Source organism: Canis lupus, chromosome 5 (assembly GCF_003254725.2).
Source record: "Canis lupus dingo isolate Sandy chromosome 5, ASM325472v2, whole genome shotgun sequence".
NCBI classification, from domain to species: domain Eukaryota; kingdom Metazoa; phylum Chordata; class Mammalia; order Carnivora; family Canidae; genus Canis; species Canis lupus.
In genome coordinates this window covers 54652571-54677975 of record NC_064247.1, presented here as the reverse complement: position 1 = coordinate 54677975, position 25405 = coordinate 54652571, and the positions used below count along the sequence as shown (strand labels likewise).

At 52.3% G+C, this 25405-nt stretch overlaps 1 protein-coding gene across 4 annotated transcripts in view; it reads left to right on the top strand.

Moving 5' to 3' along the window:
* ACOT11 (acyl-CoA thioesterase 11) overlaps positions 1–25405 on the top strand; it is a 51565-nt gene that overhangs the window by 724 nt on the left and 25436 nt on the right. Inside the window, exon 1 of one of the 4 annotated variants that reach the window (XM_025427734.3) lies at positions 5242–5389. The exons of 1 other annotated variant lie outside the window; for it this stretch is intronic. In XM_025427734.3, coding sequence (XP_025283519.1) covers positions 5357–5389 — 33 coding nt within the window. In that variant the 5' untranslated portion in view covers positions 5242–5356. Of the gene's footprint in view, positions 1–5241; positions 5390–11932; positions 11995–16702; positions 16825–25405 lie in introns of those variants that run through there. 2 more of the 4 variants (XM_025427738.3, XM_025427735.3) reach the window with 2 other exon arrangements.

Sequence of the window (25405 nt, the reverse complement as noted above, 5' to 3'; positions counted from 1 at the left end):
GAGCCCGCCACGCAGGGCGGAGGTTAGGATTGACTGGACAGGTCCAGTACTCGGCTCATGCATCCCACATCTGGCCTCTGTGGCTTGTTGGCACCCTTCCTGCCTGTCTCCGCCACCCATGTCTTCTCTCCTCTGTACTGTTGAACCCGCCTCCCACTGCTTTTCTTGCCCAGCTTCTCTGTAAAGGGCTATAGTTCTGAGGTGGGGGCGGGGGGGCCCAGCCCTGGAGCAATGTTGATGTCACCTCCACTTCCTGTCTTGCTGGTATCACTACCTCATTCCTGCATCCTATCCCCCTTCCCATTTATCCCACAACTTCCTTTGTTCTGCCATACCCAGCCCAAGGGATCCCCCCCCCCAAAAGGAACTGGAGTCTTCAGCTTGGAAAACAGGAGATGATAGCATTCATTCATTCATTCATTCATTTGATTATTGATGTACACACGCATTTATTTCCATTCACTCACTCACTCACCCGTTCCCTTGCTCTTTCCCATTCAATACCCCCTTCCTTTACTCTCAGGACACTTAATGAGCATCTACTATGTTCAAAGCCCTGAGTGTTTGCAGGGGGAGGCGGGGGACAGGATACTCTGATGAATCAGCTCCATCCCTGCTGCCAACCGTTCAAGGTCAAGAAAGATAAATTAGCACAAATCAGCTCAATTGAAGAGAAAAAGTAGCATGAGACAGCAATGAAGGGCTGTGAAGTGTGTGTGTGTGTGTGTGTGTGTGTGTGTGTGTTTGTGGGGGGGACGGGGACAGAGGGGACTGAGTAGGACAATGGAAGCCCCACTCAGGAGGGGCACAGAAGACTTCCTGGAGGTGGTGCCATTTGACCCAGGCTTTGATGGGGGACAGGGTTGGGAGGTAGAGCTATCAGAGGGCACCGGGGTGTAGGGAACAGCAGGAACAAAGGAAACCCCAGTGTGAGGACACAGGAGGAAGCTCTGTCCATGGCTAGAGATGATTGGAAGAAATAAGTCTAGATGGGGCAGAGGACAGGACATGCGCTCCCATCTCTGGGCCTTCTGTCATAGACCAGGGGAGCAGCCTTGTCCTGGGTGACCCAGAGTCATGGTCATGGGGTAATGGCAAGACCTGGGTGGCAATTAGACCTCAACTGTTCAGTCAGCCTTAGATGGAGTGAGTCCTTCTATCCTGGAGGTATGTAAGTGGAGGCTGCGGTAGTAGGTGTGTGTGTGTAGAGTGAGGGAGAGTTACAAGTTCTGGTCCAGGTTGTGGTCCTATCTGGAAAGGCTAAAAAGCCCAGCAGAGGGAATTCCTGGGAGTTTGGTTATGTACTCACTTATTCATACCCTCATTTGACCCTATACCCCTTCCCTCCTTCCTTTCTTCCTCCCTCCCTCACTCCCTGCCTTCCTCCCTCCCTCCCTCCCTTCCTTCCAACAACAGCAACAGTTCCTTCTTCCTTCCTTCCTTCCTTCCTTCCTTCCTTCCTTCCTTCCTTCCTTCCTTCCTTCCTTCCTTCCTTCCGTCTTTCCTTCCTTCCTTCCTATCACTCAGTCACTAAACCCTTGTCCTGGGCACACCCCATGCTATGGACTCAGATGACTCAGATGAACTCCTTGTCTGTGTGAGTTCCCACTCTGATGGGGGAGACAGACCCCCCATGGCAGACAGTGGCAACCTACTATCCCTGTGGCATATAGATGGAGGTTACTTCTCTGTGTTTTGTCACCGAGTGGGGTTGCAGAGTTGGGACACGGGCCTGAAGAATGAATTTAGGCATGTGTCTTCCAGCCAGGAGGGCCCCATCTGTGGGGCCAGAGGAAGGATGTCACATGGGAAACGAAGTGCTTGCCGGAGAAAATACCTGGGGTCCCGGGGCTTAAGAGGCAGGCTTTCTTGAGATATGGGACTCCCCAGAGGCACACTTGAGGACCAGGCCTTTGCACTACAGACACCACAAGCTCATCCCACACTAGCAGTGAGCCTACAGGGTTCAGGCACCTCTAGAGAAGTCCTTGGTCTGCATAAGCTGTAAGAAGGCTGCAGAGAGTGCTGCTTACACCCGTGGGCTCTGGACTTAGATCAGGGTTCAAGTCCTTATGCTAACTCTTATCAATTACATGACTTAAGACAAATGACTCTTTGCTTCCAGTTTTCCTCTGTAGGAGAAATGATAATCATAGTACCTTCCTCCAAGGATGAGGCCCAAAGGTGGTACCATATCTGAGGTGCTTGCACAGGGCTGGGCGTGTGGAAAAAACTATAATGACAGTGACGGTGGTGGTGAGAGAGATGGTCAGTCAAAGTCCGCCTCAACAACCTCTGGGTCTCGTTCTCTCCACCTGTGAAGTGGGAGGGCTGACCCAGCTCGCTGGCTCCTACAGGGTGGTCTCTGGACCAGCAGCACCAGCAGCACCAGCAGTTCATAGGATCTTACTAGCAATACAACTTCTTGGGCTCTCCTGGAGCTTTTGCTTTCAGTAGTCTGAATTTTATTTTTTTTAAAGATTTTATTTTTTTATGAGAGACAGAGAGAGAGAGAGAGAGGCAGAGCAGGCTCCATGCAGGGAACCTGACGCGGGACTGGATCCCAGGACCGCAGGATCACGCCCTGGGCTGAAGGCGGTGCTAAACCGCTGAGCCACCCGGGCTGCCCCAGCAATCTGAATTTTTAAAAAGCCCTTTGCAGGGCAGCCCCAGTGGCTCAGCAGTTTAGTGCTGCTTTAGCCCGGGGCGTGATCCTGGAGGCCCAGGATCCAGTCCCATGTCAGGCTCCCTGCATGGAGCCTGCTTCTCCCTCTGCCTATGTCTCTGCCTCTTTCTCTCTCTGTGTGTGTCTCTCATGAATAAATAAAATCTTTTTTTTTTTTAAAGCCCTTTGCATGATTCTGATGCAGGCTGACGTTTGGGGACCTCACTCTTGCTTAAGACCTTCTCTCTATCAAAAAAAAAAAAAAAAAAAAAAAAAAAGACCTTCTCTCTATCCACCTTTCCAGGACCGTGATCCATCCAGTGTGCTGTGATCCATCCAGGTGTGCTACATGTTTCCTACGCTTAGGGCTCCGGTCTGGGGGCTGACGGGGAGAGGGCATGGAGATGAGTAAGATGTGGTGTCGACCCTTGGGGGGGCTCCCAGGCGAGTTGGGGAGGGGAGGCAGATACCCATGAAATACTCACTGGAATCAGAGGCTGAACAGAACTGCCGAAGAGACGCGAGTCAGTTCTATAGTGAAGAGGAGAGAGGAGAGAGCCCTCTGCAGAGGGATGGGGCTCTCTGTTGCTTGTTCCTGACACTGTACTGATTCAACCTTGCTGGGAGTCCTCTAGTAAGTCTCACTGAAGCCTCTCTTATTTTGTGCCTTGTTGTGGGGTGAGGTGGACAAGGCCATAGGCTTGAGGTTAGGAATGAGGAGTCCAGACAGCTTCCTCACAGACTTCAGGTGGCTCACTTTTCATCCCTGGGCTTCAGTGTATCCCTCTGTAAAACAGGGGGATTAGACAGAGTCCAGTGAATCTGCGAATCGTGGAGCCCTGGTAAGAGAGTAGGTTGGGGACCAGAAGCTTCTAGGTCTCATTCCCTCATCTGTGCAGTGAAGCCTTAAATTGCTCTGGCTGCCTGCCCGGGTACAGTGAGATGAGCTGTCCCTTCCCAGTCGAGGTCTCATGATTCCTGTCCTGTTCATTTCACATGGCTTTTTAGCATGTGGGGCCTGTTCTTCATTCTTAGAGGCTTCCTCGGCCCAGTTGCCTGGCATTCAAGGCCGTGCTCGACAGATTCCCAGCTTTTCTCTGCAAGATGAGGATCCTTACTGCCTATTATTATATCCAGTTCTGTTCCTGTTAGCCCTTCCACCTCGCCCCTTTTCTCAGCCCATTCAGTCTTCAGGCCAGAAAGCACTACCTCTTTCAGGAAGCCTCCTAGATTGCCCCAGCCCCCCTCAGTGCCATCCTTGGACTGTCTTGCAGTCTTTAAGGTGTGACTTTAATTTCTCATTTGTTGACACTGAAATGCCTGCTGACAGACCCATGAGCTCTTTTTTTTTTTTTTTGACCCATGAGCTCTTTAAGGGAAAGGCTGGAGCTCATAGGGATGGTCATTAGAGCCCTTGACTCCCAGAGCAGGGAGGCTCAGAGACAAGAGGGAACTTGCTCAGAGTTACAGGGCACATTAGTGAGAGACTCAGGCCTAGAAGCCAGGTGTCTTAGGCCCAGGGGGGACCTTAGGTGTGGGGCGTGAGCTAGAGGCAGTGAAGGGCAGAGGCCTCAGATGGGGTGACCTGTGTTCCAACACGGCTTTGCACTCAATGGCTGTGCACCCTGGGCTGTGTCACCTACCCTCCCCAAGGTTACCTTCCGGGGGGTTGGAGCGAGGACCAGGAGAGGCCTTGGACACAGTAGGAGCTTGGTTATTGTGTGGTGCTCTTTATCACTCCTGACCATTTGTCCACTCCAGCTCCCCTGCCTGGCTCTCCCCTGCCTTCTTCTCTGAACCACCAAGGTGGAGCAACCATGCTCCATCATGAAAAGTCCAATGTGAGTGTCAAGGCTCCCTCATTAAGCCTCTTGCAGAAGTGAGAGGGACAAGAGAGAATCAAGGCAGTCTCTCCATCGGGAGTGGCTACAGAGTGCCTAGGGTGGGTGTCCACAGGGCCCAAGCCTGTGGAACTAATGAGGTGGGATTTGACAGATGTCACTTTAAGAAGTCACATTGCTTATTTGAAGGAGGGAGGGGGTGTGCCCTGGCCCTGGCCACAGCCCCACTGGGCTGCATTTGGGGGCTGCCCTCCCAAGGGTGAAGAGTCCTAGCAGGTGGGCCTGATATGTCCCTGGCAGGCTGCTGGCAGCTCCCTGGCTTCCTGCCCCCTCCAGCCCGAGCCCTGGTGGACAGATAGAAGCCGGTGACCTTTGCCAGTCTAACTGGCTGGGGGCCGTGAGGTGGAAACTCCTGGCCCCTGGGAAAGACCCCAGAGCCAGGAGACCCTGTGAGAAGGCTGTCAGGGGCTGGAAGTGGGGGTGACCAAGTTTGGCTAGGGATAAAGCGGGTACCCGGCCTCCTGATGTGGCTGGGGCCCAGTTGGTGGCCATTCTCCTTCGTCTCCAGCAGGCAGGCACAGGAGCCTGGGAGTGGGGTGCTCTGGGAAAAGGCAGGCAGAGGGCAGTCTGGGGAGAGGCAGGCCTGAGTGATAACTGCTGGGCTGGGAGGGGCGGGGGCTCGGGAGGAGGAGGAGCGGGAGGGGGAGGAGGAGTGGGGGGAGGAGGAGGAGCGGGAGGGAGGAGAGGCCGCAGGCTTCATCTGGAGGCGGAGCGGGCTGCTGCTCAGGTGGCCCGTGGCTCTCACAGGGTGCTGCCAGCGGCGCCACGGGGTGGCGGGGTCTCAGCCACGATGATCCAGAATGTGGGAAATCACCTGCGCAGGGTATGCGGGCGGGCTGGGGGTTGCGGGGTGGCCCACGGGGTGGGGGTGAGGGCGTGGGGGTGCTGGGGAGTGGAGATCCCGAAAGAGAATTGGAGTTTCCATTCTAAGTCAGAAGTTCTGTATCTTCTCTGTCCTGGGCTGGTTTACCGGGAGCAGCAATCCGCAAACCAGCCCGGGGCCACGAACTGCCCCAAGGGCTGGGGGGAGGGGGGCCTGCGGGGAAGTTCCTTGTCTGGAATGCTATTTCGGGGCTGCGTGTGTGGCTTCTGCTGGACATCCGAGCCCATGCCTCTGTGGGGTTCAGGGCTGGATAGGGTTTGGGGCTCAGAGGCCGTGGTGCTGAAAGGAGCTACAGGGTCGGGGTGTGTGTAAGAGGGAGAGTGCAAGTGTGGCAGGACGAGCTCTGGGAGCCTCTGGGAGGTTACCTCTCTCCGGTGCTCAGGACCAGGCATGGGCGTTGGAAAGGTGTCTGCAGGGTGCCCACATTTCCCTGGGATGTCTCACCAGGGACTTTGGAGTTGAGATTAGATGCTGAGGCATGGGATGGAGGCAAGTGCTCATCACCCACCTGGCAGGAGCCTTTGATCTGGTGAACAGGACAAGGGTTCAGGACAGGCTGGCAAAGGTTGTGCTGGGCACAGAGGGGGTTGTCCTCTGAGGACGTTGTCAGGAAACGCCTTTTTAATGGGGCAGGGATGGGATGCCTGGGTGGCTCAGTTGAGCATCGCCTTCAGCTCAGGGCGTGATCCTGGGGTCCTGGGATCAAATCCCACATTGGGCTTCTTGCAGGGAACCTGTTTCTCCCTCTGCCTATGTCTCTGTCTCTCTGTGTGTCTCTCGTGAATAAATAAATAAAATCTTAAAAAAATAATAAAATAAAGGGGGCAGGGGCAAATACATTTCTTACCTATCCCCCCCTCCATCTGCCTGAGTGCCACCCAGCTTAGACCTCAGCACCCTCTCCACTGGCCAGAGCATCTTCTCCCAGCTTCTCCGATTCCACATCCCACCTGTCCAATCTCCCTCCACTGAGGGATGCTTCTAATAGATAAATGTGCTTATTCCACACCTGCTCAGCCAGCTGCCTTCAGTGTAACATCCGTGTTCCTTACCTGACACAGAAAGATCTTGAAAACCTGCTTCTGCCTGCTTCTCCCTCCTCGTTCCACCCTCCCCACCCCTATGCATTCAGTGTGGCAGCTGAACCGAACTGCTTGCCACTGCCTTGGTATACCACCTTGGTTCTTTCCTCTTCACTGTGGTCCCTACTGTGCTTTCTGCTCGGGTGGCCCCTAGTCTCCCATCTCCTCCCCCACCCCCTGGAGAGTTACCTCTGAGCCCTTAGATCTCAGCTCAGATGCTGACTCCTCTAGAAAGCCTTCCCAGACTTCCCAGGGCACAGGGAGCCTCTGTGTTAGCTCCATCTCCCCCTGACGTGTATGTCCACCTCTTCCACCAGGGAGTTCCAGGAGGCTGCTCTCGCTGTGCCCAGCAGATGGCCTGGGCATGGTCAGAACCCCAGCAATGCCTAATGAATGAATGGATGGGCACCAGAGCTTCTCAGTGAGGCCAAGGGTGGGATCTGGGCCACAGGGCCTCTTGCTCCCCATCTCCTGAGCGTGGCACAGACAACATATTCCAGATGGGGCTGTGTCTTCTCTTGTGCCCTTCATGATTTCTCCCCATTGATCCCCATCAATAATTGAGGAAAAGGTTGTGGGGAAAGGATGTATCATTATCATTATCATTTTACAGAGATAACTATTTATATATAGGGGCACCTGAGTGGCTCACTCGGTTAAGCATCTGCCTTTGGCTTGTGTCATGATCTCAGGGTCCTGGGATCGAGCCCTGGGTCAGCTGGGATCCTGCTCCTGCTTCTCTTTCTGCCTCTTCCCCTGCTTGTGTGCTTCTCTCTCTCTCTGTCAAATAAATAAATAAAATATTTAAAGCATAAAACTATAAAAAGATATATATATATATATACACATATATATAGTTTTTAATGAAAAGCAAGCAAATAAAAAACCCCACCAAACTCTCTTCACTGGGGACACAGAAAGCCAGGTTAACTGGGAATGGAAAGGGGCACACAGATAGCCCACAGCCCTGCTTCACAGGGTTTGGGGGCCCTTGTCAGCATCCCAGGCACTGTGGACAGTGAATCTTTTGGAGTTAGATGGTTCTGACTCTTACCTGCCCCTGGGCACCCAGCAAGCTCTTGGAACATGTGAATGAGTGAGTGAGGTGGTAAGCCTGCCAAGCTGAGGGCACAAGGTGTGGCGGGGAGCTCTGATTGCCTGGCTGCTAGTGCTGGAAAGGTCCTACTGTCCTGTCTCAGCCCTTGCCTCTCTCAGTGGAGACCCTCCCCTTCCCCATCCAGGGTGCCTGTCTGTACTGGGCCCTGAGTCCCACGCTCCTGGGCTGGTAGTGATCTGCTGGTACCCTAGTGGGAGACTGGCAACCTCTGCTCAGCTTCCGTTTTAGCCAGGTCAAGGTTACCTCCTGAGAACTTTATTTACTCTGGGAGAGGTGATAGAGCTGTTGATCCCCATTCTCCTTGGAAGGCCCTGAACCCTGGTAGTGTTGCCAACAGGTGGTGGAAGATTGGAAAGAGCAAGAGGAATTGGTGCCCATATTCGTGTATACATGAACTTACATGTTATCACCGACTCCTGACGGGGATCCCCCTGCTTCACCTTGAACCTGAGGACAGCTGGAGGTTCTCCCCAGCCCAGCTGCTCAGCCTCATTGAGGGTCTAGTACAGAGTGTGAGGAAGTTTCAAGCATGGCATTTGGCCACCCCTCGATTAGAATCTTATCTTTACCCCATTGCTCATATGTAACCTAGGTCCATGTGCTCCCCCTCTCTGAGTGTTCTCTGAGGCCTCCACCAGCCTTGACAGTTTGGACTTTTGGGAAGGGTTTGTGCACCATCTTGAGGTTGGTCCTGACAGCAAAAGGCAGGGGCCTGTCTGCCTTGAGAGCCCTGCTTTGTGGTAGAGGAGGGACACCCACAGGAATGAAACGGCATGCCTATGATACAGTGTGAGTGCAAAAACTTGTGAATGAATGAGTGACTATGGGAGAAGGGTGCTGAAGTGGTCCCAGAAGGTTTCCTGGAGGAAGAGGCAGGACTCAGACACTTAGCCACTTAGCTTCAGCCTGTTCAGGAGTTGCATGTGAACCCTGGTCTCAGCCATGGACAGATGCCTTTAGGGTTTGTAGTCTGGAGGACTCTTCTTCATCCTGCAAAACCCAGCTCAGCCATCGTTTCCCCTACCCATCCGCATCCTGCCTGCCTGCTCCCAGAATTAATGGCGTCTCCTCAGGATGTGATACTAATTTTGCTTGTTCCCTCCACAGGGATTTGCACATGGCAGGTACTAAGTACTCTGGGATGAACCCAGGCTGCTGTGTGGTGCTCACAGCTAATGAAGGAGACACAGTGAGAAAGTAGTCAAGTAAATACACAATCCAAATCTGTGCCAAGTGCCATGAACAGTAATAATGATGAGCGTAAATGCCATATAAGCGCTCCCTGCATGCCAAGCATGCATTAACTTGTTTATCCTTTATAACAACTCTGTGGAGTAGATAACGTTACTATGCCCGTGTTGAAGACGAAATGGAGACAGAGAGGTTAAGTAACTTGCCCAAGGTCACACAGCTATTAAGTGGTGCTGCTGACATTAAACTCTCTGGGAACTGTGAGAGAATAATGAGAGAGGTCAGGGGAGGGCTCTCTGAGCTGGTGACAACTGAATAGAAACCTAGCAGCTGAGAAGGAGACAGCCAGAGGAAGGGCTGGAAGGGTATTCCAGGCAGAGGGAATGGCATTCACTTGTAGGCTCCAAGGCTTGGGATGGGGCTTGGTGCCTCTGAGCTATTGAGTGGGGGGCAGTGTGGCCTGGATAGGCAGAGCAGGTGGGAGGGGCTGAGATAGGCAGGCAGTAGTATGCCTCGGGCTAGGTGTCTGGGCCTGGTAGGCAGGGTTTGGGGTTTGGAGCGCTAGGAGTTGTATTGTCCTGCCCTCCAGACCGTGTGGTGCTTGGGGATGCTCTGGTCCTCAGGCTTAGTGCCAAGGTACGTGGTCCTGCACACTGTGCTCAGAGAAGCTCAGAGACCTAGGGAAACACATTGTCATGGTTCCGCTCTGGACTGGCAGCCCCCCACGAAGGTCCTGGCCACCTTCCCATCCATTCCCTGACCCCTCACAACAGGAAGGTGGGTGATAGGCTCAGCCCCCATAGGCAGGGCATGGAGAAGTAAGATGATATGCCTGGGCTTATGAAGCTAGTGAGAGACTTAGAATCCCTACCTGGCAAGCAGAGACCTTTTTCCCAGCCCCTGACCTGGCCAGGGAGACATCTGGAACTGCTTTGCATCTAAAACATGGCCTCGCTGTCACACTCATACGCACTCCATCACAGCCTCCCCTGTGTACCTTCGCACACTGATAATGCACATCCGGGGCTGATCACCTTCCCCCTCACACACACCAGCGGTCTAGAGGAGGCTGCACCACTGCCCTTCTGTGTTTGGTCCAGGCCGGGCCATGCTGGCATCCCCAGCACCTCTGGACAGCTGCTCATGAGTCTAGAGATCTGCCTTAGACATACTAACTCACTTTACCCTTGAGTCCTTAGTTTCCTCAGCCGTGAACCAGGTCTGTTCCTGTAGATCTTGCCAGAGCATTGGCAAGATTAATGACTCTGGAGGAGTGCGGAGCTTGGCACACAATCAACCGTGGTAGATGTTGATTGGTCCTTCTCTTTTCGTTTCATCTGGACTTCTGATTCCTCAATGTTTCAAACACAGGGTCAGTTGGTTGGAGGAGGTGGTAAAGACGAACTTGCTGTGTACCTACTAGGTGGCAGCCCTGCTACCAGCCCTGCTAGGCTTGTGGTATTCATCTGGCTTTACAGATGAAAGAGAACCAAGGCTCTAGCACTGAGCCACTTTGAGCTAGTTGGAGAATTCAAATCTTGTCGGGGCCTAAGCTACAGCTGGGCAGGGGCCCCATGCCATGGCACTTCTCCTTGTCCTGGGCCGACCTGGCTAAGCAGAGGAACTCACACCCCTGCCTTGTGCCTGCCCTGTCCTGTGCCTTCAGGGACAGATGGTGCTGTCGGCCCGAGGCTCTGCTGTTTCCCTGGCTGCGGGCCTGTGAGCTCCTGCCACTCTTCAGGAGCAGCCTCTTTGTGGGTAGCAGTTGGCATCGGGGCAGTGAGTCTGGCACTCTGGGGACACTGGGATGAGTCAGATTGGACCTGCCCTCAGGTGCCCCCAGGCTGATGGGGAGACAGAGAGAGGTACAAACCACTGATGACAGCAGAGTGTGGCCAGGCTGTGAGAGAGCGAAGCCCAGGGTGGCCCTTCACCAGCCTAGGGGCAAGGCAGGCTCCCTGGGGGAGTGGTGGGTTGGCCTGGCCTTCTTTGGGTCAGGAAGCCTGGCCCAGGCAGAGGCATCTGTGTGTGAGATGTGGGGAGGAGCTCGTTATACCAGCAACGGTGAGAGAATTTGGGAGTGACACCTTGAGGAGTCCCTCTCCTGCCCCCTTGTCCAGGTAATATGTATGTCCTGCCTGGAGCTTCTTCCATAGTAATAGTTTGCCCTCAGCAAATCAGACATTAAGTCATTATCGTCAGCAGACATAAGCATTAAGCATCTGTTTCAGAGACGCAGCTTTGGAAGTGAGCAAAGCAAAATCCCAGCACGGGACGTGGTGCCCTCAGGCAAGTCCCTCAGATAGCCCAGGTCTGTTTTGTGCAAGGGGCCTAACTGTGCCTCACAAGGTTTGGGCAAGGATTACGTAATGTTATGGACACAAAGCCATTATATAATGTATACAAAGGCCTGGAACATAGTAGGTACTGAAGAAATTCTGCCCAGGATGGGGGAAAGGGGAGATGTTGGTCAAAGGGCACCAACTTTCAGTTATAAGATGAGTAAGTTCTGGAGACCTGGTGTATGGCATGGGGACGACAGTTAACAACAATGAGTTACACACTTGAAATTTGCTAAGAGAGTAAATTTCAAGTGTTCTTATCTCTGCCCCCCCCACCCGCCCCAAACAGGGGAACTCTAAGTTGATTGATGTGTTAATCCCTTGATTGTGGTCATCATTTCACAATATATATTGTCTATCAAAACCTCACGCTGTGTGATCTAAATACATAACAACTTTTATTCGGCAAACATTGGGACTCCAGGGAGCTGTGGCCCTGTGCTTGAGGAGTCTCCCATCTCCTCATGTGTGCACCCACTTTGCAGTCTGGGAAGCACCATGAAAGCTTTATCTTGTCTGGTTTTTCAGAAGCGCAGAGAGTTGGCAGGCTGGCACCCCCTGGCCCTCTGCTGTGGTCCCGAGAGCCCCATTCCTCAGGGTGGGATGCTCCCCGCCCCTGACCTTTCCACTCCTCCCTGCTGTCCTATTTGTGACCTCTGGAACCGGCTGTGATCTGCCCTGGGGGTGTGGCCCTGCCAGGTGTGGCCCATTCCTAAGCCTGGAAAGTGGTCAGAGGTTGGGAAGGGGAGTGGCCCTTAAGCCTTCCTAAAGCAGCCTCAGGTTTACAGCGTTTCCAGGGCTGAGCTGAACCAGGTGGGTCTCGATTTCCATTTGATTCCTTGGGGAGGGTGTAGGGAGACCAGCTTCTGTCCTTCTCCAAGGATACTACCCTCTGTTGCTGTGGGAGGGACAAATGGGTGGTCTAGAGTCAGAAGACTAGCTGGTTCTGGCCAAGTGGCTAGCTACTTCTTTCTTTCTTTCTTTCTTTCTTTCTTTCTTTCTTTCTTTCTTTCTTTCTTTCTTTCTTTCTTTCTTTCTTTCTTTCTTTTTTTAAGATTTTATTCATTTATTCATGAGAGACACAGAGAGAGAGAGAGAGAGAGAGAGGCAGAGACACAGGCAGAGGGAGAAGCAGGCTCCATGCAGGGAGCCTGATGTGGGACTCGATCCCTGACTCCAGGATCACGTCCTGGGCTGAAGGCAGGCACTAAACCGCTGAGCCACCCAGGCTGCCCTAGCTACTCTTTCTGAGCCTTAGTTTCCTTGTGTGTAACATGGGGCTGTGGGGGTAGTAATGAGCCCTGTCCCGTGAGGCTGCTTGTGTCATGCAGGTTAGGGCCATGCTGGCCTTTACACACAGACAACAAGTTTTAGGATTGAGTGATGTGCCTATAGGCTTTGAGGGCAGTGGGGTGCCTGGGGAAGGAGGGCTAGAGACAGGAAGGGGTCCAAGGACCAAATGACTTTGGGTCAAGGGAAGGGGCTGGCCCAGTATTGCTCCCAGCAACCCCACCCCTACCCCAGGGCCTCCTGGGATTCAGAGTTTACTGATTCCCTACCCCTCTCATTTAAGACTAAGAGGTATGTCTCACCATGCAAACTGGTTCTCAGCAAGGCAGACAAAAGATTAGGATGGGCTTCTGAGCCCATGAGGCCCTCTGGATAGGCCATGTGGGAGTGATGATGGTGGTTGGGATGCTGAGATCCCTACAGCTCAGGTGGGATGGACTGCTCAGAGACCATCCCACTTCCAGCTCTTTCTCCATATCACCTGGAAGGCAATTCATGGAGGGTCTCCAAAGTGCCAGGCTCTGTCTCAGAAGTCCCATGGGCTATATGATCTAGTCTGCCTCCAGGGCTGGTGTCCCCCCTGGAGCACCCCTGCCAGGCTCTGGAGTCAGGAAAACCCAAGTCTACTGTCCCCTCTTCTTCTTCTTCTTCTTTTTTTTTTTTTAAATAAATTCATGCCCTACATGGGGCTCGAACTCACAACTCCGAGATCAAGAGTTGTGTGTTCTATCCTATAGCCAACAGGGCACCCCTTCCCTCTGCTTTTTACCGGCTATGTTTTTCCTGTGGATCCTTCCATGTTCCCTGTCTGAGATTCCTTTTCGTTAACTATAAATGGGGACTCCTGCTTCAGAGTGGACTTGAGAATTCAAGGGCCCCCAAGAACTAGACCTGGCACATAGTAGGTACACAATAGATGGTAGCCGTAGATTTCGAAAACAGGATCTTCAAGGTTCTGCCGGGGGAATTCTTGGGCAGCCCCTACCTGTAGGCAGCTCGCTGGCTTGGGGAGATCCCTCTTCTACTGGCTGTGTCCCATCAGCCTCCAGAGGAGCCCTCAGGTATCTCCCAGACTCTAGGCAATCAAAACCACTTTCCTGTACCCATGTTCCCTTCCAACTACTTCCTGGTTTCTTTGCTTCCTTTTCCCAGTAAAATCTCTGCAAGACTTTTCTGTGGTCCCTCCTTCCACCTCTCTGCCTCTCACCCTGTCCCTAATCCATGACTCCTCTCCCTAACCTCCCTCCACCCCCTTAGAGTTTCTCTGCCTGTCTGCTGGGACTGCTCAGCCACCTGACCAGCAGGCACCCTGCTGGAGATCCACCCTCTTTAGTGTCCTTCCACCTCACCCAGTTCCCTGTGGTTTCCTCTGTAGCCTGCTCCCTCCCCTCCCACCAACCTCTAAATAGCTCCATCGTTGCTCTCTCCTTGGATGATGTCTGTTCTGTCTACTGTGGCTGTATGAAAAACTACCCCCACACAGTGGCTTAAAACAAGAACCATTTCATTGTATCTTGAGAGTTTGTGGGTCAGGAATTTGGACAGGACTTGGCTGGGTGACCGTTCTGCTCTACATGGGTAGGGCGTTGGGGGTAGCTGCGACCTGCCACCCTGCTGTTCCTCTGGCAGCCAGGCTTGTCCCCGTTTCTCCTCGGGCTCTTTGCACCCTCTGTTCCCCTGCCTGGAACCCTGTGCCAGCGGAGCCTTGCATGACTGCTCCTGCTTATCATTCATTCAGGTCTGGGCCTTGAAGCCTCCTTCGTTGCAGAGGCTGGATTTGCGTCTCCCGCCTCCACCACCTTCTCTCTTCATCACATCCGCTCTTTCCCACAGCTCTTTTCGTTTTTAAAATGACCATGTTTCTTTGCTTATTTTATTATCTGTCCATCAGGGAACACATTTAATGTTATATTCCTAGCATCTTGAAGGAATGAGTGGAAGTTTTAAAAAAAGATTGATGTTGATTCCCAGCTAGAATTGCCCTCTTTCTAATCTCATGCACCCCAGTTTGGTCTTGTGGTTTTTTTGTTTAAGATTTTATTTTTTAAGTAATCTCTACACCCAATGTGGGGCTTAAACTCATAACCCTGAGATTAAGGGTCATGGGCTTGACCTTGAGGCATCCAGGTGCCCCTTGTCTTGGTTTTCTCTCTTACCGAACCCTCCTGTCCTCTGACCCAGCCAGCCCTGAGCTGTGTCGCCTGAGACCCCATCACCAGGCCACATATAGCCTTACCCCCTCATGGTCCCCCTCCTGCCTGGTTGTCCTTCCAAGCAAACCCCCCTCACCTCCCCCCTCACAGGGCTGGGCCTTGTGCTGCTAGTTACACCCTAGCCCGAGGCTGCCTCCTTCCAGTCACTGAATCGTTCCTGCCCTAAACATGTCCCCACCCTCACCACACCAGAAGCTTTCTGCAAGAATCAGTCCCTGTTATGGGCACATGAAATTGTGAGGCTGCTTGTGTAGATCCAGCCAATAAGCTAGAGCCACCCCAGCAGCCATATAACTTAAAACAAAGTGAGGGTGACAGAAAACCCCAAATGCAGGCAGATACCATGAATCTTGTTCCTTTCATCTGCTTGATCTTATGTTTATAGGTTACAGCCTTTCAGGTGGCCATCTGGAACCAGGTTTGTGTCTTCATTCCAGGCATTTGATCAAATGTTGAATGGAATAAACAAATGATACTCCATTAGAGACACCTCCTGGTTCAGTTTAACATATTTTCACATTTTTTACTGAGCGTTTACAATGTTCTGGGTCTGCGCAAACACAAAATGCACAGAATATGTCCATTCTCGCCTCAGGATCTCTTCCCTTGCGCCTGGGATGCCTTGTTCCTAGTGAGCCGGAGCTGGTTTCCAGTGATTGTTGCCTTCTATACCTTTGTGAGGGGGGTCTTGAGCCTTTCAGGGGCCCGGAAAAGGAGGTCTCCCAGCAACTATCGCGTATGCTTAGACTGTGTGTGGATATTTGTGGGAGGCCTCTGTGGAGTGTCATGGACTTTGCCTGTTCAACATCTTGGTTCATGGCTGAAGTGAAGCCTGGTGGTTGGTAGACAGATGGCGTGTTCAACTGGCAGTGATTGTCACAGAGCAGGGCTGAAAGACCTGTCTGATGCCACCTCTGCTGGAGCTCCCCTGCCACTTTCCTGTCTTCCCAAAGCCTGGGTCCTCATCCTCAAGCTTGGTGTGGGCTCTTGCAAGTCCACCCAGCCAGTCATGGCAGGTCTCTCTCACCCCCAGGGACTGTGCAGACTTCTGCTGGCTAGCATGATTTCCTGTGTTGCTCATCAATGCGTGGATTTTTAATAACATGAAGAGTTGACCCCTTTTTTAAAAAAGATTTTATTCATTCATGAGCGACACAGAGAGAGAGACAGGGACACAGGCAGAGGGAGAAGCAGGTTCCCTGCAAGAACCTGATGCGGGACTCCATCCCAGGATCACGCCCTGAGCCGAAGGCAGACACTCAACCACTGAGCCATCCAGGTGCCCTGAACTGAGCCTTTTTAATTACATTCTCTGGGTCAGATTCTGTTCCAAGCACCTTGCACATATAATCTCACTGAGTCCTGTTTGTGATAACGTTACTTCCATTTTACAGATGTGGAAAGTGAGGTTTGCTGAGGTTCACCTGCTCATCCTTTCCTCAACAAATCTTTCTCAGATTCCTCTGAGACCGTGTGGGGCACATGGATAAAGGGATGAGAAGGCCATCCTGCAGCTGGAGAACTTGAGGTTGAGGGAAGGCTGTGGAGTGTGGCATGCGCCCAGAGAGGACCGTCAGTGCACCTGCTCAGCGCAGCAGCCTCTGCCAGAGCCCAGGCCCAGTTCTGGGGCTCTAACCCTTTGACCCGGCCACTCCGGGCCTTCGAAGCAGCCTCTTGAAATTGGTGTTCCTTGGCCAGGCCTGTTCTGGGGCCTGGTTCACTCATTGCCAGTATAAGGAATGCGTTTGCGGATAAAGTCCCAGCTCTCACTCTGGCCACTCCTCTGCTTCGGAATAGTTTCTTGAATACTTTGGGGGAGAAAAAGTTAGTGTGCTGTGTGGGGGAAAGCTGGGCGAGGCTGGAGAGAAGAGACAAGGGGACTGCAGACCCCAGGGCGGGCAGAAGTGGGGGCATCCAGGGGGGCCTCCCGCCCAAGGGTGGGAGGGCGGGCCCCACCTGCTGGGGAAGGATCAGACCCCATCCCTCAGCCAGGGCCTGCAGGGACTAGAGAAGCAGCAGGGGCCTCAGAGGGGCCTCGGGCTGCCAGCTTCCTGGGGCAGGAAGTCCCAGCAGTGGCCAGAATCCCTCCCGCAGGGCTGCTACGCAAGCAGCTCAGGCCTGAGGAATGTGTGCAGCCGAGGTAGGAGGGGCCCCTTCCTGCCCCTTTACTTCTCCCTCTGCCCAGTGCCCTTCTGTCTCCTCTCTCCTGCTTGCTGTGTTCCCTACCGGCCTCTGTGCTGTGACCTCATAGTTTCCTCCCCTCCCTCTCATCCCCTCCCCCTCCTCTCCTCCTTCTCTCTCTGGGACCTCTCTCTTCTCCCCACTTCCCTCCTCTGGTTCTTTGTCCCTCGGCCCTTGCCGTCCTGGGGGTGCTCGGGGTGCCTGCAGCCAGTGGGCCCAGCTCCAAGGTGAGCAGGCTCATGTCAGGAGCTCGGTGCCCGTTGCCATGGTGACCCCAGGCAGGTGGCAGGCCGTGGGAGGCTGGGGAGGGCCGTGCTGAGCCTGTAGGCTGTGCCTGCCCTCCCCAATCCCTGAAGGGCCTGCTTCACTGCCAGGGGCTCCAGCACGGGTATTGCCCACCAGTTTCTGGCTGGGGTTTCTGGCTGGGTGCTATTAGAGCGTCTCCCCTGAAGAGCCACGTGGTGGGGGCCAGTCGCCCTGGGGGTTGGATGGCCTGTGTTCGGATCCATCCTGCCTCTGCCCTGGGTTTGCTGGAGGCAGAGGGAGGGAGGTGGCGGACAGCCCCAAGGCGGGAGCTCCACGGAGGCAGCTGCCAGTGGTGTTGGGGGCAGTGTGTGGAAGAACTGACAGGCTCCTCAGGGGAAGGGTCATGTCGAAAAGGAGTGAGCCCCCTGTCTCTGGGACTAAGCAAGCTCATGCTGGACGACTACTGAGGGGGTGTGGTAGCCGAGAGCCTGCCTGGGCCTGGGTAGTCTTGCTGCCGTGGGACTTCCTTGCCCTCCGGAGAGACAGGATTTAAAAAGGATGGCGTTCAGCTCAGAGAGCTTGCAGTTTCCTCACCAGGAGCGGCCACCTCCCTCCTTCCTGGGCTGCCGGGCCTCTGACGTCCAGTAGGACCAGCGCCTTGAGCGTGGGCCGTGGGGAGGAGGGGTACGGATACCTCCATACCCTAGCTGTTTCCTGTGGGGACATGAGGGGAGGGGAGCTTGGGCCTATAGGTTCTGGAAGGGCCCAAGGTCTGGCAGGGATGCAGCAGTAACTACCCTGCCTGGCAGAAGGGAGAGGCAGTTGCAGCCAAGCAGCCAAGCAGCCTCAGACTTGGAGTTAAACAGATTTGAGTTCCGGTCCCGACTCTGCCTTCACGGTGCGATTTTGCACCTGCGCATGTGTGTGTGTGTGTGTGTGTGTGTGCGCGCGTGTGTACAAGTTACTGACCCTTTCCAAGTCTCTATTTTCCCATCTGTACATTGTAGATAATTGCAAGGCTGTTGATCAGAGCTGTGTAAAGATGAAAAGAGAGAATGCGTTCCTTTGTGGAGTACCTGGCGAGTAGTAAATACTTCCGGGAGGTGGGGTGGTGGTGGTGGTGGTGGTGGGGATTGTTCTCAAGCTCCTCTGCACGCCCACCCCTGCAACTTTATACATGAGGAAACGGGGACCAGAGAGATGAAAACGGGTGCTCCCATCTCACAGGTCCTTAGTCTGGGGCACGCCGCACGGAAGGCGCCCAGTCAGTGCGGGGAGGCGGGAACAAGGGTGCAGGCTGAGGGGTGACACACAGCCAGCCCCTGGTCCCACAGCTTCCACGCAGGCTCCCGCAGGCCCCTGCCACCTCTCCTAGGGCACCCCATCTAGCCCTTGGCTCGGGGATGGGGGGACCCACTCAGGTTTGTCCCCTCCCCCCCTGCAGGCCCTACTCAGCCTTGCAAGAAATGCTGGAATAAAAAGGCAGAAACACCCCCCCTCTCCAATTTACAAAGCACTTGCCATTTGCTGCCTCCTTTGCACCTCAGGACAGCTCTGTGAAGTACTCATTAATCTCATGGTATGGATGAGTCTGGGGGTGCGTGGGGGTGCTTGTTGGTGGACATGTGAGTAACTGGGTGGAGAGGAAGGAAGGGGCCTGTGGCCTCCATGCTTCTGAGGGCAGGTCTGGGATTCATCTGCAGTGCCCCCCACCTCCAGAACCCACTGTCCCATACCACCTCTGCTCCCCACATTTCCGTTTCCCCAAAGAGAGAAACAAAGGCTGCTGTTGTCTGTGGTATTTTAGGAAAGACAGGTGCCCGTCCAGCCAACTGCCCCGTCTTAAATGCACAGCACTTCACAGTTAGCTGGGTGCTTTTGGTTTTGGGACCTCCCTTAAACCTCACACTGCTCTTGGATGGCGGTGGGGTGGGGGTTTTTGTCTTTTTTTTTTTTTCCCCCAAAGAAGAAACAACTTCAAAATCCCTGGGTGGCTCAGTGGTTTAGTGCCTTGCCTTCGGCCCAGGGCGTGATCCTGGAGTCCTGGGATCCAGTCCCGTGTTGGGCTCCTGGTATGGAGCCTGCTTCTCCCTCTGCCTGTGTCTCTGCCTCTCTCTCTCTCTATCATAAATAAATAAATAAAAATCTTAAAAAAAAAAAAAGAAGAAGAAACAACTCAGTGACTTACTCGAGGTCTCAAGACCTTTGGACAGAGATCCACCCATGCCTCAGTTTCCCTAACCAAACAAGCAGTTGTAATCCACCTCCCAAGCCCTTCTCACTCCTGTGGTAGAAGAAGGACCTGTAGTGTAGATGGAGGCAGGAGGCCAGTGCTCTGTGGTTCAGAGCTGGGGGACCTTGGACAGGACTTGGGAGTACTCTGGGCTTGGGTCTGTTGTGTACCTTGCCAGGGACAACGCCTCAAATATTTGTCCAGGGGACAGAGGAGGTACAAATGGGAAAGTATTCAGAAAATGCCCTCCTTGCCCTGGCTGGGTCCCTGCAGGCTTCTCAGTGTGACAGGGGGAGTTTTCCAGATGACCTAGCTGAGGGTAGGTGTCAGATTTCAGGCAAAGTTATTTTTACCCTTGGGGTGGAGGGAGGCAGGTGATGTTTAGGCTCTTTTCTATAATGGGGTGAGGGGGCAGGGGTGGGAGTGGGGCCTCTAGTGGGGAAACTCACCTGACCTGATGGCTGGCAGTCTCCCTGGCTTACATGGGGTGACACTAGTGGAGATCAGGGACCACTGAACAAATCCATTCATTTGGTCCACAGTGAGCCAGGCATGTGGACACCAGGAGTAGAGAGACAGGGCTCCTGCCTGGTGGGTCTTCTGGTCCAAGCTACCCAACTACTCCCACAATTCAGTGAACGTTGTTGGAGTGGACAGCATTAGAGAGGGGAGGTATATGGCGCCAGGAGCATGAGAGTGCAGGATAGGTAATGGATCTGAGGGGTGAGTAGACTTTGCAGAGGCAAAGAGTGCTCCAGGCACAGGGGCATGTGCAAAGGCCCTGCAGCAGGAGGTGTGGCAGGGCAGTCTGTGGGGCCTTATGGGCCTTGGTAAGGACTTCTTTCTGTGAGCCAAACCCTTCATAGTTGGAAAGAGTCTTAGAGACTAAATGTCCCACTTGAGAGATGAGAAAACTGAGGCCTAGACAGCTAATAATGAAACCTATCATTTTTTTTACCAAGCCAAACAGGCTTGCTTCCAGTATGTTTTTTTTTTATTAAAAAAATTAAAAATTGGTATTTGGTATTTTATATTTTATTTACATTAAATTAGCAGACTTACCTGATATTTGTTTAAAATGGTTTCTCTTAAGAATTAAAAAAAATATGGAGCACCTGGGTGGCTCAGTGGCATCAGACTCCCTATAGGAGCCCGCTTCTCCCTCTGCCTGTGTCTCTGCCTCTTGTGTCTCTCATGAATAAATAAATAAAATATTTTAAAAAGGAATTAAAAACAATTAAGGTGAAATATATAATTCACGATTTTCTTTCTTTTTTTCTTTCTTTCTTTCTTTCGATTTTATTTATTTGAGAGAGAGAGAGCATGAGCAGGAAGGAGAGGGAGAAGCAAACTCTCCATGAGCATTGAGCCTGATGGGGGGCCCGATCCCAGGACCCCAGGATCATGACCCGAGCCGAATACAGACGCTTAACTGACTGAGCTACCCAGGTGCCCCTAAGTCACCATTTTCAAGTGTATAGTATAATGGAACTTCTGAACTATGTTCACGTTAGGCAACCACCATCTCTGTTTGGCTCTGAAACATTTTCATCACTTTATTTATTTATTTATTTATTTATTTATTTATTTATTTATTTATTTTATTTTTAAATTTTTATTTATTTATGATAGTCACAGAGAGAGAAAGAGAGAGAGGCAGAGACATAGGCAGAGGGAGAAGCAGGCTCCATGCACCGGGAGCCCGATGTGGGATTCGATCCCGGGTCTCCAGGATCGTGCCCTGGGCCAAAGGCAGGTGCCAAACCACTGTGCCACCCAGGGATCCCTATTTTCATCACTTTAAAGTAAAGCCCCTTAACCCATTACAAAGGTCCTCTCCTTTCCTCCCCTTCCCAGCCCCTGGCAACCACCAGTTGGCTTTCTGTCTCTACAGGTTTATCTGCACTGGAGATCTTACATAAATGGAACCACAATATGTGACCTTTTGTGTCTGGTTTATTTCCCTCAGCATGATGTTTTTGAAATGCCTCCGTGTTTTACGTATGGCGGCTTCATTTCTTATGTCTGATTAACGTTCCATTGTATATGTATATACCACAGTTTGTCTATCCGTTTATTCATCATTGGACGTGGACTGTTTCCACCTTCTGGCTATTGTGAATAGTGTGGCTATGAACGTGGGTGTGTGTACATTTGTTTGAGTCCTTGTTTTCAGTTCCTTTGGGTCTATACCTAGGAATGGAGTTGCAAAGTCATATGGTGTTTCTATGCTCGGCTTTTTGAGGACTGCCAAGCTGTTTTCTATTGTGGCTCCAACATTTTCTCTTCCCCCCAGCATGATAACAACAATTGTTATCGTGTGTGATTTTGCTTGTAGCCATTCTAGTGGGTTCACAGTCTTTTATAATCCTCACTGTAAGCTCAGGTTCTTTTATTATCTCCATTAGACAGATGAGGAAACTGAGTCATGGAGAGGTAAAATAACTTGACCAAAGTATTCTGGGGAGGATGAGCTGATTAAAGTTCCATTTATCTTCAGTTTTACAGGAAGACACCACACTGAAAATGGCTCATGTTCGTCCAAAGGAGGGATGGGGCTACTCTAAGGAAAGCTTGTCCTTACCTCAGGGTTTCCATTATGCTCATACCCCTCCTCCCTGCCTCATAAGATTGGGGGCAAAGGGCAGAATTAGAAGGCTGAAGGCCCTTCCATCCCCCTCTTCCATACTGAGAAAGCATCAGAGCTGGCTGTTAGAAGAAGGAGGAAGCCCAGTGCGTGATCAGCCCACCCCAGACTGTGGGCTCTGGACCTCTGAACTGAGATTCAGGGTTGTGGCCTCTGTTCTCCTTGGTCACTGATGGGCTGTGCAATTTGGAAGTCATTTACTTTCTCTCTCTGAGTCTTAGACTGGAAGAATTCCTTCCATTTTCCCCATCACCAAGGCCCAGGAAAGTACTGTAGAGATGTACATGTGCACTTTGGCTGGTGGGTCTGGGATTGTCTTAAAGTCTACCTTGCTGCTCACAAGCAAAGTATCTGAGTTTGCTCATCAGTAAAATGGGTAGAATAACAATGCCTCACAGGGTAGATGTAAAAATTACGAGATGATACATATGAAATTTCCTAGCGTAGAACTTGATACGTAGCAGGTGTTCAATAAATGTTAACCAAGTGAATGGCATATAAAAAGTGCTTACTACAAAACACTGGTTTAATTTTCTACCTGTCCCACCCCATAATCTTGAAAAATGTCAAGTGCCATCACAGCCTGTAGCCAGAAGTAAAATGAAGATGTTTGTAGAGGTCATTGGGGACCATTATTTATCCTATAGAATGAAAATATGATCTGATGTTATATGATGATCAGAAACCTATGGAACAGGGCACCTGGGTGGCTCAGTTGGTTAATGTCTGCCTTTGGCTCGGGACATGAACTCAGGGTCCTGGGATGGAGCCCCACTCAGTGGGGAGCCTGCTTCTCCTTCTGCTTCTTGTTCTGCCTCTCCCCCCTATCTTGTGCTTGCTCTCTTTCTGTCAAATAAAGAAATAAATGAAATCTTTTTAAAAATTAAAAAATAAACAAACTTATGGAACAGCCCATTGGTGTCCTTCTCCCAGCCCTTAGGCTAGCTTCATGGATGAGAGCTCTCTCTTTTTATCTATGCATTTGGGACCCACTGCTACCCCCTTTCGCCTCTTTTTGTCTGCTGGGAACCCCAAGGCAAAATGCGAGTCTCTGTGGCAGCATTTTTGTGCAACTAGATTCCTAACATAATCCTCCCTTCCCTTATTCAGTTCCTTAGCTTTGTTTGCATTTTGGCTCTGGGTGCATGTGGGGTCTGTGTGCTGTGCCTGTGCAGGCTGCTGCAGAGCCTTTTTTGGGAGGGAGGTAGGGAATAGGCCTGAAGGGGAATTTAGGATGTTGACAAATGCTCCTGCTTTGCTGCTGGGGAAACTGCCAGGAGGACACCCTGGTTTCTCTGAGAGGCTGGATCTCCCTTTGTGAGGACAAGCTGTCTCGTTTGGATAGCTTCTTTCACTGCTTAGAGTGACCTGGCTCAGACAATCAGGCCTCTCATGGGGCCTGGCCAGTGGCACTTAGGGTAGGCCAGAGCTGCTTCTCCCTGCCCCCTTAGGACCTGCCTTCTGGTCCCCACCCCTCAGGAAGTGGGGAATGAGGAATGTGGGCTTTGCAGTCTCCTACCCAGGCTGGAATTTCTGTCCCACTCTCACTGGCTTCTTGAATTCTCACAGCAGCTCTCGGAGGGGCTAACACGCCATCTCACAGGGTTGCTGTGAGGTTCTGGTGAACTCAGTTGAGAAAGTACTACTCAGAAGCTCAGTGTGAACGATGTCTGAGTCTCTCCTGGCTATTTTTCTGTAGAAAGACCAAACTCAGCTTTATAATGCTAACAGTAAGTGCTCCACGAATGTTGGCCATATGGTGGATGTGTACTAGGAGCCTCAAATACTCAATCTCGTTTAATTTCATCCTATGATGATACTTAGAGGTAGGTTTTATAATCCCATTCTTACAGATGAGGAAACAGGCCCCCAGAGTTTGAGCCGCTTGCCCAAGGTCACACAAATTAGTTGTAAAACCGGACTTGAACCCAGGCCAGGCCAAGCCCTAAGGCCTGTGTAGAGACAGCTTCAGTCATGTCATGATGGGTCAGTTGAGAGGTCACCGCAAGCCTGCTCCTCTCTTCCAGGACAGGTGGGTCTCCTCTGTTCCAGGCCCATTGTTCCAGATGGTTCCTGAAGGCACTGAGGTCTCTTTGCTGGCTGGTCTCAGTTTCCTGGCTCCTCACTATAGGCCACAGGCTTATATGGTTCCTGGAGACTTCTGGGTCCTCTCCCTCTGACTCCACCTAGTACTTTCCCACCTGCTTCCTTTGGCCCCGAGGGTCGCATCACCCAAGACATTGTCATTCCCTAGCCTTTCCTCCTGTTCTTCATGTCCTTCCTGTCCCTTAAACCATCCTTGTCATCAAGCCTAAGCTCTAGGGCCACCCCATCTCTCATGCTTTCCTTCCTTTTCTTCTTTCATAGGTGTTTATTTGGCACCTGCTCTGTGGCAGCCCTGAGTCTGTCCCTGTCCCATGAGAATGGCTATGTGATGGGGGAGGTGGCTCACAAAACAGTGACCACATAGCATGGTCAGGGCTGTGATAGAGACAGATGAGGCTGTGGGGCCAGGGAGGCCCTAACTCTCTCTGGGGAAGAAGGAAGAGGAAGGGCTCACCTGGCACATGGGGCAGATAAAGGAATCTTAGGCAGAAGCAGCACCCACATTGCAGGGGATGGAGCTGGTTGAGAGTAGTGCTCTGAGGAATGGCATATGGTCTAGAGCTTGGGAGAGCAGCTGTGGGAGCCATAGAGTGGGGACTCGATCAATCCTGACAGTAGGGAGCCATTGAGGAGTCTTGAGCAGGGGAGGTGTCTGGTCAAGCTTGCTCTTCAGAAAGGTCTATGTGGTCATCAGGTCAGAATGAAGCCCCACAGTGGGGGGAGTTATAAAGACTAGACCTCGTGTCCCTGCAAGACAGGCTACTGAAAGTGATGGTTGTTGTGTTGGTGGTTTTGCTCTTGGGAAATATGCCTCTGGAAATTGTGGAGGCTAGAAGAAGGTGGAGAGACTGGGGGCCTGTGGACAGGCTGTGGAAACAGTTTAGTGAGCTAGCAGTGCCTAAGGGGGTGCTGAGTTGTCAGGGTAAAAGGGACAACTTTTTAGGGAGGGTGGGTCACTAGGACGAGAGGAAATCCGAGGTTAAGTCTGTTCATGTGGGGCTGTTGTCACATCATGTAGAAGGAGCCCTGGCTCAGGACAGTTCATCCTGGCACCTCAGCTATGACCCAGGACTGTGCGTCAACCTCCCTAACTATGAAGGATTGGATGAAGTGGCCTCTCCTGTGACCCGGCAGGTCTGTGACATGGCCGTGGCCCAGGAGGAGGGACACAGAGCCCGTGGAATAGCCAGCTGAGTCCTAGTCTGGATGACCAAATCTGGCCAGGTCTGCTGTGGTCTGGGGCCAGTGCAGGCACATCTACCATCTGAGACGACACGTCTCTGACCCCCAGATGCCCTCCCTAGCTTC